Raw genomic sequence first — 14,241 nt, forward strand, 5'->3', positions numbered from 1 at the left:
GTCACTTTAGCACAAGACTTTTACAGGAATCTTCTCTCTGAACTTTTTAACAGGCATCCAGCTGTTTTATAAGAATATGTTTTAAGATCAGAGGGGCCTTGAGAGAAACAAATTGGTGCAAAGAACCATAATGAAACCAAGAAGCTCAAGAGCCATTGAGAAAGAGCTTAGAAAAGGTCTAAGAAACTGTAAATTTAGACCACAATCACAGCAGTTGTAGAAATAAAAATATCAATTTATTACAGTATTTTGGCAGTGTGCGTAGTTTCCATGTCCAGCTTAAAGCTACTATACAATGTGCACTTTCTGTGGTACTCCTGATATTTTAATATAAATGGCCAGTTTCTGCTGTTCTGATGCAGTTTTTGGGGAAGTTACGCTGCTTGGTACCACAAAAGCATCATTCAGAACTCCTTCACAATGCAAAAGTGATTTTAAGTGGACTTTAGACACAGCAGGGATTCAAAAAGAAGCAGATGCTTAATTTTTCTCAGAAAAAATTAGGGTTTTCAAAGATCTAAAATTTTGGACTATTTTTTCAGTTTCTATGCTATTCCCTCCTTGCCCCCCCCAACAATAACATGATGTTTAAACAACATTTAAATATTGTTTTTAAATGTTTAATCTTAATTTTAGAAAAAGCCAGAAAAAACTCTCATCCATCTCAATTTAGACACTTTTTGCTCTTGTGGGGACTTACAACTCAACTGCACAAAGTAATTTAAGAAATCCAAATCCAAGCTGTACTCAGTGCAACTTGAGTGCCCAACTTACACTGATGTAGCCATACCACCTTTTGTTCCTATTGAACAAGAAACCAAAGGCATCATCAAACACTATAGAGATACTATAAACAGAAGTTCAGGCATATTTATGGGCATGCTTATAAACAAACACCACTCGTTATCAGAATATAAACATCTTTTATATTGTTTCCACTTACCCTGTGAATTATGCCTGATGAGTGAATATACTGTAAAAAGAGAAAGTATTTTTTTTAGTTAATGAGGTCCTGACTTCAAGAAGTTGCCTGGGGCAGGGGAGAAAGTACTTTTTCAGGATGCTAAAGTAATCTGAAATTAGAAAATGTTTATTAATTGCACAGAAGATCTTTTTAGCTATTTTTTAACGTTCAGATAATTAAACACATTAAAAAAAAAAAATTCCCCTTCCCCTCCCCCAATAACGAGAAACCAGTAAATCAGTTTGAGTACTGCAACAGATCATACAGTTTTTTCTAATTCTTCCCATATATAAAATCCTGTTTCCAGTTAATTTTTGGCATTGCTCTCTCTATCTCTCTCTATATATATGTATCAATATAAATCCTGCTATTTTGTATATCAGAAATGTTCTCTTGAAATAGACATCTCCCATGTGCCACAATCATTTAGATTCATATGCTCCAGCAGTACTGTTTTTAGAAATCATTTAAGACCAGTATGAAGGCCAGTCACGGTCTCAGCTACATGCTTCAATACTTCCTCAATGAAACATCGAGAAGTCATGTTATAAGACACTCTCCTTTACCCGAACATTTTCATCACCCTTCCAGTGACCTATTTAAGGGCTCTCAAAAGTCAAACCAACAAACTAGACACCTAGGACTAGTTCTTTTGGGATGACATCTGTCACCAAATGCTCCCCACTGAGGTACCAGTTCCTCTCACCAGCTGAATGATGCCCTAGAATAGACTATTTTCACCACAGACAATAAAGGGAGCCTCTAGTAACTAGTTCAGACATAGGCATCTCTTTTGTAAGGACTGAAATGCAGAAAGTTGTCCTGACCTGAGGACATGCTTTCCAAGAGTGGCCTGGAACATGCTACTGCTGTTCACTTCAGATGTGGGGAACTGATCTGAAAACCCCATGGACCATACTACTGATGGCAGCTCATACTACTGACACTAAGCAACACAAGAACAATAAAGGCTTTTTGAAAAAACTCCCCAGAAAAGATGGATGAGATGCGAATCCCACCAGCTTCACCTGGAGAGTTTTCATTTTATTCCACCCTGGAGAATGGGACAATAACTGGGAAAAGTTACTGGAAACCAGCTGTCAGAGCCAGGGAAGACCAACCAGGGACAGTCAGGGTGGTCTCACGGAGATGCACCGAAGCACAGAACTTCGCAGGGTAACTGCCAACCAGCCACAGCCAATGACCGTCGTCGTCTTCCCCAGCAGCCATGATGATGAGCAATTAACCTTGTAAATGCAACAGTACCTCTCCCAAGGGATCCTCATAGTCCACCTGCTGAGGGGACCAGTGAAAAGAAAGCAAAGCTATAGATCAAAGCCAACTTCTTCAGACAGATCCAATGTGCATTTTAGACTTAGGTTTCTGAACTTAAGCAAAACCCATACAACCTAAGCAGCACAAGACCTGTATTTAAGGCACCAAGATTTTAAAGCAGTGACTGAACAAAAATAAAATCTCTGACATGTACTTTTTCCTCTCTTACACATGACACAGTGCTCCAGATGTGGTTTCGTAGGTTCTGAAAAAAGGGAAAAAAAAAATTTCCCTTAACCCCGTGGCTACAACTTCACCAATCCAGCCCAGATCATGGTAGGGCTTCGCTGCTGCATGGGCGCACTGCTGACTGCTGTGCCCAAGTCCATGCAGGACCTAGCATTTGCGGTAGACCGGTTCCTGCTGCATATTACTTGCAGATGAGGTAAGGCTTAACATCCCCCATAGGAATTGCCAAAGTGCTTCACAGGATTTCCTGGGGCAGACACAAGGGGCTGAGGGTGCAGGGCTGCTTCCCAGAACATAGGCTGTAAAACCGCTACAGCAAATGAAGAACTGTGAAACGTTGCTTCTGTCATGGATGTGCATGCAGTGGATCAGGATGGGAGGAATCAGATGCAAAACGAAGTAATTTGTCATTTGTACGCAGAGACCCGAGAGGACATAAGCTTTTTTTTTTTTTAAAAAAAGAAATGTATCTATACGTAGTTAGACTCCCAATAAATGAGGAAAAAGCTGATGACTTCTGCCAATAGCCATCTTGATCAAGGATATCACAATGACTACTTGCATTCTAAATCATTTCAACATCTTCTTACTGAAGCCTCTTGATTTTCCAGAGCAGATGCTTAAAATATTATATAGGCTATTTTTGCTGGTATGACTGTAGACAGTAAGGAAATAACTGACAGACCCAAGAATTTCTGCACCTAAGAATGTGGCATGTAGAAACAAGAATTAAAAGGACTGTACCCTTCAGAGTTTTAGTTAATCTCACCTGTTTGGGGGAAAAGCATGGTTTTGCTGGCGTTCTCACCCCACTGAAGGTTTTATGAGTGTTCACAGCACCAAAATCATGTTAAGACTTTGGGGACAACTCCTATATTTTCTAAACACTCCTCTTAATACAACACTACTGAGATTACAGCACTTACTCCTGGTGCTAACATACACATCAGCCTTTCTGTAAGCTGAAATACTGGTGATATGCTCCCATGTTTCTTTAACAATAGCAGTATTTTTTTAACTGCATTTTATTATCTCCTGGCAGGTAGGAGCACTGGAACTACACCACTCTTTGTTCAGAAAATTTTCCATTTCAGTTCAATAACCTTCTGAAACAGGATCTTATTCTTACTGATTGCCCTCATTAAATCATCCATTTATTGCAGATTTTTCACTCTTAACATGGCAAAAACATCCAGACCAGAGCAGACGTGTCCTTCACAATGCTATTACCACTTCACCTGAACAATATTTGATTCAAGAACCCAGTTAACATGAGCAAAGTGCACTGGAGCACAGGAGCTCTGTGCATTATCCTAAAGACAATTTTTGGTAGTATGCATAAATCCTTGAAAGCAAGCTTCAGATTGTGCTAGGAAGCTATCCAACAGTTGCCTAAATTCTAAGCATTCTTGTCTGTATATGCAATCTCTACACAAACTAAAAAACTAATCAAAAGGGAATTAGAAAAGACTCAGAAGAAAGTATTCTAGGCAGCACGCAGAATGAAAATGAGGAGTGACTTGGCAGGGAAGGCAAAACTGAAGAGGAAATGGGTGAGAGGGGGAAGGGAAAGCAAAGAAGCAGAAAGAACAACATAAATGTGAACAAAAGACAGTAAACAGAGATGACAAAAGGAGAGAACTAGAGCAGGGAAATATTACCATGAGTATGGCAAAAGAAGCTTGAACAGGTGTTTGTACGGCCCAAGAGCTATCCGTCCATTCTCAAATACTGTACAAATAAAGAAACAGGACTGCCACCCACCTCCCCAGACCGCTACCAACAGGAACCCAGCTGGCACTCCTGCAGAAGAGGGACCCAAGAGTGAAAGCACTGGAAGCTTCAGCCCCTTTCCACCTACATAAAGACATTTATGTTCAGCTTGCCTTCTGTACTCTTTGACAATACACAGCTTTTCTGTCAAACAAAAAAATGATGAAAGCCTTTCCAAGTTGCAAGCTCATACTTAAATTTAATGCCAAACTAAGGCCTGACGAAGAAACAGACAAAGGAGAGGCACATAATTGTTTTTAAGTGGTGTTAAATCGCATTGTTTTTTCCTACCACAGATGAAGTTAAATTCTGATAAATTATAAGGCTCACCAAAGAAAGGATATGGATATTTCATTCTCTATAGAAAGAAGACAGTGAAATGGCAAGAACAGAAACTAACTGACAAACAAGGACTGTATAGACTTACAGAACAAAGACCTGAGGGCTTGATACAAATCTTCTGAACTCATTATGAACTTTCTATTGACCTCAATTTATATATATCTATTTTAAATCAAGCCTGTTGAGCATTTTGGTATACAACCAATCCAGAACCACTCTACAGGTAGAATATAGAAACAAAGGCAAGGAAGCTCTCCTGACTTGGGGGCTTAGCAAAAATCTCTCTTATTCCTTCACAATACATCACTCATGCAGAGTTTTTTCTACATGCATTTAACTATCACATGTAAACAGGCTGTTAGAATAGAAGTATGCAATGTGACAAAAATGATGAACAGCCTTCTTGCCTTTGACCAGACATAAACACAGATACCATGAAGTGCAAATGTACTTTACACAAAGGACAAATGCATGTTGCAGGTAACATGTTTAACACCAAAAAAATCCCCAAAATAGAGTCCATCAAAGTTAAAAGGTGCAAAAAATTATATGCATTATAAAACTCAGAGGCTAACCTTGACAAGTTGAAAGAGTTTTACAACAAAGATCTACAGAGTGGCATATTCTTCCTTCCCAGATGTTGCAAGTATTTTTCCCTTATAAAGCCTCACCTGAGCGCTAGCTAAGCTTATGCTTTGTTCCCCCCACCCCACCAAAAAAGCAATCTAAGTAAACACAGATGGGCTGTCTTTAATCTAGATACAGTAGACCTTAAGAAGTACAAAATTTTCATGCAAAACTTGGCAGACCCTTTCTTAAACAGCTAACTCACTGATAACGTGTAAAAGAAGAAACATTACTGACCCATATTCTTTTTTCTCTGCATGCTAGCAATACTGCTATCAGTGTACTTCCTGGCATGGACAGTGCTGCAAGAATGTCCCTCAAACACTGGACCATTCCTATTTCTTGAAGATATTTCCACCTAGGTGTATTATTGTGGCTGGATTAATTGGTTCAAGAAGAATCCAAAATTTAATGGAACAGATACAGTAAAGACTGTTCTCAAATGTTTGGTGTGCAATAGGAAATGACAAAACATCAGAGTCTAGTAGCTGAATAATGTCTTATTTCCTGCTGGTAGTTTTGAGGTAAGTACAGTTGTGCTCTCCAAAAATGTGGGGGAAGAGACAAAATATTCAGGCAAACCACTTACAGAAGATCTAACACAGTTACAGACACCAGAGATACCAATTTACTAAGACTATCTCAGCATCCCTGCTGGTTGCCTTATAACTGGAATGAGAACCGCCCTCGTTTTTCTAAAATCCTGGGAATAGCAGCTTACATCAAGAACTTTCTGCTCTTTTCCTCTATGGTGGGTTGACCTTGGCTCCCTCCAGGTGCCCACCAGGCTGCTCTGTCATTCCCTCTCCTCAGCTGGACACGGGGGCAGAAAATAAAATGGAAAAGCTTGTGTGTAGAGACAAGGACAGGGAAATCACTTGCCAATTACCATCATGGGCAAAACAGACTCAACTTGGGGAAGATGAATTTAATTTCCTGCCAATTAATAACAGAATAGGATAGTTAGAAACAAAACCCAAAACTAAAACCACCTTCCCCACACCCCTCCCTTTCTCCCAGGCTCAACTTCACTCCTGACTCTTCTACTTGCTCCCCCCGAGTGGCGCAGAGGGATGGGGAATGGGGACTGCGGTCAGTTCATTACGCGTAGTCTCTGCTATTCTTTCCTCCTCATGCTCTTCCCCTGCTCCGGCGTGGGGTCCCTCCCACAGGAGACGGTCCTTCACGAACTGCTCCAGCATGGGTCCTTTCCACGGGATGCAGCCCTTCAGGAGCAGACTGCTCCAGCGCAGGTCCCCCATGGGCCACAGGTCTTGCCGCAAAACCTGCCAGGAGCCTGCTCCAGCACGGGCTCTCCATGGGCTGCAGCTTCCTTCAGGGAACATCCTCGTGCTCCTCCAGCATGGGGTCCTCCATGGGCTGCAGTGTCGGTATCTGCTCTGAGGGGGTCCTCCATGGGCTGCAGGGCGGCAACTTGCACCACCATGGTCTTCTCCATGGGCTGCAGGGGAGTCTCTGCTCCGGCGCCTGGACCACCTCCTCGTCCTTCCTCACTGACCTTGGTGTCTGTAAAGCTGTTTCTCTCGCATTTTCTCACTCCTCTCTCACAGCTGCTGCACAGTGGTTTTTACCCCTCCTTACATCTGTTATCACAGAGGTGCCACGAACATTGCTGATGGGCTCCTGTTTAGTGAGTGGAGGGTCCATCTTTGGAGACGGCTGGAACTGGCTGTGTCCGATGTAGGGGCAGCTCTTGGCATCTTCTCACAGAAGCCACCCTTGCAGCCTGCTGCTACCAAACCTTGCCACGCAAACCCAACACATCCTCTTTAATTCCTGCTCTGTTTTCCTCATATGTACGTCAACCATGCACAATTGCTCTGCTTGCCTTCCACGTTTACTGATACAACAGACTTCAGTATCAACCTTTGGGGCCCATAAACTCCACTCTGTTGGCCTCTGTGAGATAATCTAGGCCACTAGGACCAAAATATGTTCCTAAGCCATCTCACTGGAATTAAATTCATTATTCATCCTTTCCACTATACTCAACTCAAGCTAGTTTTTTATGGTTCATATATTGCTTGCCTGTAAAATTAACCCAAATGATGTTTTTTATCTCTGGTGAATAGCATGCTTCTGCTGGAAAACTCTTTCCCAGACAGCTACCTGCTACTAAACAGACCACTCCACTTATACGGTCCCTGAGAAAACACTTATTAGGACATGGCTTTGTAATTAGGGAACTTAACTACAAGACCAAAATCATAACTCCACATTCAAAGCCCAGATCAGAGGTGAATTCCCTCTAGTTTATATAAAGCCAATTTCCCCAAACCTGGCCTTAGTTTCTGCATTTGTAAAATGGGAATTACAGCATTTAAATGCACAACTACAGAGTAAAAAGGATAATTACTCAGCATATGTAAAAGGCTCTGTGAGTGAAAATCTACTAAATAAAGAACACAAAATCTGAGGTAGAGTCAAATTGAAATTAATAATGCAGGACTCAACAACAAAGTATATTTACTAAGTTTTGTGATGGGAGTAAAACAATTTACTTGCTCTCTGTATCTGTTAAGTACTGAGAGACAAAGGAATCTTGGGTACACTGTTCCTGATGTTCTTGTCCAGGAACAGCATGCTGTCCTGTGATATTATTTATTTTTAATAGTGTTTGGCAATGCACACATAGATCTGGAAGAATCGGCATCCTCATGGATGTGCCAGACCTTCCTGTATCAAAACCAGTTCTGTATTTCCACTGCACAAGCACATCCCTATGCAACACACCTTCCAGCACACTGGCTCCACTTATCTCTGTATGAGTGCAGAGGAAAGTCTGCCCAGACGTTGTATGTTGCAGGCACAGGACTGTAAAACCAAAACTGCACAGTGCAAACAGCAGCCAAGGAGTGATATTCAATTCCAGACAGTGCCGTTCCATAGCCTCGTTACAACATGCATCTCCAGAGCAGCAAAGGGAATTAAATGGCCATCACTGCAGGAGAGCCTGGCTGAAGCCTGCAGAGCTAGGTCAAGGTCTTTCTTCTCTTGGAAGAGTCACCAAAAGAAAAAAAATAGTAAAGTAGTAATGGCCTTTTTATGATCAACAGTTGTGTACATCCAAAAAACAAACACTAATTTAAGAACTGCAGTACCAATCTAGACTGAGAAGCATTTTCATATCACATTAATATAGGTTATAGATGGACAGGAAGCTTAAAGACTATCTTCTTTTTGTGTTGTAAGATACAAACTTTAATAATCACAGTCCATTTTTTAAAAGCCAAATAAAGGAAAAAAACAGTAGCAATAATAAACAGTATTTAGTAGAAAGATGAGGGAGAAAAACATACAAAGTATATGACAGCTAGTACATTTAGAATCATCTTTGTGAGAGTCAGTAAAATTCACAGGGATGTTGTTTTGTTATAGCTGTTGGCTCTGAAGTCCACAGAAGTATAAGATCCAAGAGAGGTGAATAGAATCATAGAATCATTTAGGTGGGAAAAGACCTTTAAGATCACCGAGTCCAACCATAAACTTAACACTGCCAAGTCCCACCAAACCATGTCCCTAAGTGCCACATCTACACGCCTTTTGAATACCTCCAGGGATGGTGACTCAACCACTTCCCTGGGCAGCCTGTTCCAGTGCTTGACAACACTTTCAGTGAAGAAATTTTTCCTAATATCCAATCTAAACCTGGCGCAACTTGAGGCCGTTTCTTCTTGTCCTATCACTTGCTAGAGCAAAAGAGGTACTGGAAGGCTGCTATAAGGTCTCCCTGGAGCGTTTTCTTCTCCAGGCTGAACAACCCCAACCCTCTCAGCCTGTCTTCACAGGAGAGGTGCTCCAGCCCTCTGTCTGTCTTCACGGCCCTCCTCTGGACTTGCTCCAACAGGTCCATGTCCTTCTTCTGCTGGGAGCCCCAGAGCTGAATGCAGGACTGCAGGTGGGGTCTCACAAGAGTGGAGGAGAGGGGGAGAATCACCTTCCTCAACCTGCTGGCCACGCCTCTTTTGATGCAGCCCAGGACAGGGCTTGCTTTCTGGGCTGCAGGCACACATTGCTGGGTCATGTTGAGCTTCTCATCAACCAACAACCCCAAGTCCTTCTCCTCAGGGCTGCTCTCAATCCATTCTCTGCCCAGCCTATATTTGTGCTTGGGATTGCCCTGATGCATGTGCATGGGATGCACTCAGAATACTAAGGGAAGATGGCCAAAGTCATTGTGAGGCCACTCACTAATATGTGAAAGGTCATGGTGATCAGGAGATGTTCCTTATGATGGGAAGAAAGCAAATATTGTTTGTGTCTTCAGAAAGGGCAAGGAGGAAGAGGATCAAGGAACTAAAGGCTAGTTAGCCACACCTCCCTGCCTGGGAAGGTAATGAGCAAATAATTCTGGAAACCATTTCGAAACATAACAAGGACAAGGGGGTGCTTGACAGTAGTCAGCATGGATTTACAAAGGGGAAGATCATGTCTGATTAACCTGTTAGCCTTCTATGATAAGATGACTGGCTTGGTGGATGATGGGAGGGCAGTCGATGTTGTCTACCTTGATTCTAGCAAAACTTTTGAAACTCTTTCCCATAACACCCTCATAGACAGAAGAACTACAAGTTAGATTAATGGACAGTGAAGTAGACTGAACTGCCTGGATCAAAGGTGACTGAAGCAGTTGGCTGAACTGCCTGGATGAAAGCGTTGTGATCACTGGCAGCAAATCCAGCTGGAGGCCCATCACTAGCAGTGCCCCCACTACGGTCAGGGCTGAGGCCAGTCCTGTTTAACATCTTCATTACTGACCTGGATGATGGGACAGAGTGCACCCTCAGCAAATCAGCACATGATACAAAACTGAGGAATGTTCGTACACCAGGTGGTTGTGCTGCCATTTAGTAAGACCTCCAGAGGCTGGAGAAATGGGCTGACAGGAACCCAACAAAGTTCAACAAAATCCTGCACCTGGTAAAGAATAATCCCATGCACCAATACAGGCTGGGGGTTGGCCAGCTTGGCAGAAAAGGACCTGGAGGTCCTGATGGACAAGTTGGATGTGAGCAATGTGCCCTTGCAGCAAAGACAACCAAAAGCCTCGTGCATTAGGCAGAGGATTGCCAGCAACTTGAGGGAGGTGATCCTTCCCCTCTTCTCTTGTGAGACATACCTGGAGTGCTGTGTCCAGCGCTGGGCTTCCCAGTTAAAGAGAGACACTGAAGCAAATCAAGTGAAGCTCCATGAAGATGATTATGGGACTGGAGCATATGATTAAGAGGAGAAACTGAGGCAGCCAGGACTGTTTAGCTGGGAAAATGCTCATGGTTCATCTTATCAATGTGCATAAATACTTGATGGAGGCAATAAAGACAGAAACAGATACTTCTAAGTAGTGCGCAGTGAAAGGACAAGAGGCAATGGGCAAAAACTGAAACACAGGAATTTCCATTTAAACATAAGAAAAATTTATTTCACTCTGAGGGAGATGGAACAGGCTACCCAGAGAGGCTGCGGAGTCTCCATCCTTGGAGATACTCAAAACCCAACTGCACAAGCTCCTGAGCAGCCTGCTCAGTTTGACCCTGCTTTGTGCAGGAGGGTTGGACTACACAGTCTCCAGAGGTCCGTTCCAATCTCAGCGAGTCTGTTAAAAGGCATTAAAAAGTTATTTTCTTTCAGAATACTCCCTTCTGACGTCTTCCACAGCTGTTTAACTCAGGTGCCTACTAGTTTGGGCTTGTAAGTGATTTACCTGTGCTCCTCTCAGCCACCTCCCACTCAGATTTGTCACTAAAAATCCACAGTCCTTCCTCTTATCAAAGCTGTCTGAGACTCGGGGACTTCAGAGACTCTTTAACTTTACATGCATGTTCCGCAAAGGGCACATTCCAATCTCACAGGGAACATTCAGACATCTGGCTCAGAAAGGTATTTCAATATAGAAATAATACCAATGACTTACCTATTTAAATTTAGCAATGAGTTTTAGTACTTTGCAGAACTGGACTTTTAACACACAGGGACCAAACTAGCACTTGCTGTGGTCCTTGAACACTTCCCAAAACCAGTGTGAGCACTAGGAGTCAATGGGGCTCAGAGTCCCTCTCAGGGTCAGACTTTCACCCCAAAATACCACACCTATAGGTTGACAGATATGTATGGTACATATATACCATACCTGTATGTATATACTGTACCTATATATGTACCATACATATAGATATGGTATGAATATACACACACACCCCCCCACACACCCCAATCACATATTTATGTATATAACACACACACACACACATACACATATGCTTTTCTGAAGAGCACAGAAAGATACCCTTAGAGCAGGTTGGGTGCAGAGTGCCCCAGCAACAGTGTATGAGACCAGTATTGGTAAGCCGTGGAAAAACTTCTAAATTAGAGAAATTGGAAGCTGACGACACAGCTGAGGGCTCAAGTCAAGGGGAGTCCTGCCTCTGAACTCAACAGTGGTTTCATTCTCAATGTCTATGCTCTTCAACTAGCCACAGTAAGAGATGTGGCAAAGCAGCGCTGCAATCAACTACTAGGGAAGAACGCAACTAAAAATCACAGCAGGGATGTTCTGGTGTACTCAAATAAGAAAACCACCTGGATCAATGGACTATATAGACCTTGAATAACTATCTTTTCTTTTTGCTTGAAAAAAGCCACAGACAAAACCATCATACAACCCCCTCCCAGATAACATTTATCATCACAAAACAACTGCTATGTAGAATGTCATTACTTTTACTACACAAGGAAAGATAAATTTTATCCTGCTATCAAATGATAAGTATCTATAGCTCTCTATAATGGTTTACTAGGAAAAACAGATTGTGAAATCAAAATTATAGTGAAAGTGGCAAACCTTTAAGCCTTTCAACATCTGATACACCAGGAACTGGATTCGGTCTTCAGTTAGTTTCTCATGCTTCATTATCTTACTCAAGTCTGTTCCCATAAATGGCATGACAAGGTAGCTTAAAAAAAAAAAAAAGGAAAGAAAGGAGGACAGAATAACTTTAACTTGTCAGATAAATTGAAACATAATTTTATGTTATAGTTCAGTGACAATATTAAATTATAGATCATTCCATTTACCAAACAATTCCATCATCATCCCCCTGCACCCCAAGCTTCTCTGGTTTTATCTATTTTGATTGTCATAAAGAGGTATTGCCCAACCCTATCACTCATTATGGAAAGTTGCTAGTTATCAGAAGACTGCAGATCCTGAACTAGTTAGAAAGAACCTAACCAAGAGCCTTGTGGTATTTCAGACACCTACACAGAAAATGAAGACATTCACACAATGCTATGTATCTCACAATCACGATCGTAATGGTGAACTAGCAGCAACCAAAACTGCCTAGGTGGTTCATTCAAATAGACAGGGTCAGATGTAACAGAAATAGAGTTGATCGAATTAGGAGGCAACAGTGACTTCCATTAATTTTCATCTGGGATCATAAACTGGGATCTTCGGTACTTAGTACTGGTAATGGACACCAGCAACAGAAAGCTTGAGAATGCCTCAGACTTATTAAATACATTTTCCCAGAGGTCATGAATATTTGGAATGAGCCATAAAAAAACTTTAGTGACTGTTCTGGAAAAAACAGAGGTAGAATGAGGTGGGGAAAGAGAAACAGAGAAATATCTACACATTTTTTACTGCTGGTAGTGACCTTCAAGCATTTATTAGGATTCCGATCACCTGCCATCATCTGTACAAATCCCAAGGTTCTGGATGGATACTCATTTTTGTGAACAGACAAAATTCAGAACAATATATAACCATTAGGCACTGTAAAGAACAGGATGAGAAGGACAAATAAGACTGTATTTTTACATACGCACAATTTGCTAAGGTTACAAATTGATGACTTCAAATCTCTTGCAGTCAAATAGACTCCTATCTGAGTCTATCCCACTCCTATCTGAGTCTGAAAATCCAAACTTTAGTAACCATTTATGAGCAATACATTGGAACAGGACAACAATGGGATCAAACACTACAGGCTCACTTTCAACACTCTGACTACTACTTAAAACTTTGCAAACTTGTTTTTATTACTAAAAATGTATTTACAATCCACAGCCGGAATCCTCAAATAAGCTGATGAGGTCAGGCACCCGATTAATAATTCACTTCAATGGGAACTTGATGCCTAACGCATTTAAGTTTCTTGCAAGTTCCAGTTAAACCCCAAAATTCTTACAAAATGAGGAACAGCAACCTGTTCTAGCACATTGTGTATGATGCAAGCACAGACAATGCAAGGAACAGAGATGAATGGGGTGAAAAGCAGCTGGTAGAGTGGGACTTAAACTGGTAAAGATTTATGCATTTCTGATTTTGTACACCATTTCAATCAGCTGAACTTCTAAAACGGAAGGAAGTTCAACACAAGCATGAGCAGGGAAAGGATGTTGACTATTCCTTCATAAAGTGTTAGGTTAATGTTAGGTCAATGGTTGGACTGGATGATCTTGAAGGTCTTTTCCAACCTAAACGATTCTATGATTCTATTCTAAAGGAAATGGGATGTTGTCTTCAATCTTTGTTACATTGTCTGGCAGAGGAGCAGGAGAGAAGAGTGGCAGGTAGAGCAGGAGCATGCTAGGGCTAGAAGTTGTCTGAGGCCTTGGGTTTCTTAGCTAATACCAACTTTAGGGACTGGCTCTGGTGAAGCCACCCACCTTGCTTCTGCTGCTTCTAGCCACAAATCCACCTGAATGTGACCTTTACACAATAGGCCACATATAACATTTCATGACTAGTCAGCAAAAAGAAAGTCTCCCTCAAATGACCCATCTTACCTTTAATTCACAATCGCAGTTTCTCCACTTTTGTTTTAAATGTACACACATCTACCCCTGCTCATCTCTAACAGCTTGCCCAAAGTTTACACAGTAAATTTTGCCGTAGCTCCACCTGATGAAGTTTCAGTTATAAAAACGTCCCTCCTACTTGACTTGCACCTCCAAAACTTGAAGGATGATTTTAGGGTCCCATT

The 14,241-nt window shown here is 41.7% G+C and overlaps 1 protein-coding gene across 2 annotated transcripts in view; it reads right to left on the reverse strand.

The window, feature by feature from the left end:
• MAPK12 (mitogen-activated protein kinase 12) overlaps positions 1-14,241 on the reverse strand; it is a 39,004-nt gene that overhangs the window by 12,251 nt on the left and 12,512 nt on the right. The window contains exons 4-5 of one of the 2 annotated variants that reach the window (XM_075705994.1): positions 12,090-12,201; positions 944-973 (exon numbers count right to left, since the gene is read on the reverse strand). In XM_075705994.1, coding sequence (XP_075562109.1) covers positions 944-973; positions 12,090-12,201 — 142 coding nt within the window. The remainder of the gene's footprint in view (positions 1-943; positions 974-12,089; positions 12,202-14,241) is intronic. The other variant, XM_075706002.1, reaches the window with a different exon arrangement.

Source organism: Pelecanus crispus, chromosome 1 (genome assembly GCF_030463565.1).
Source record: "Pelecanus crispus isolate bPelCri1 chromosome 1, bPelCri1.pri, whole genome shotgun sequence".
NCBI lineage: Eukaryota > Metazoa > Chordata > Aves > Pelecaniformes > Pelecanidae > Pelecanus > Pelecanus crispus.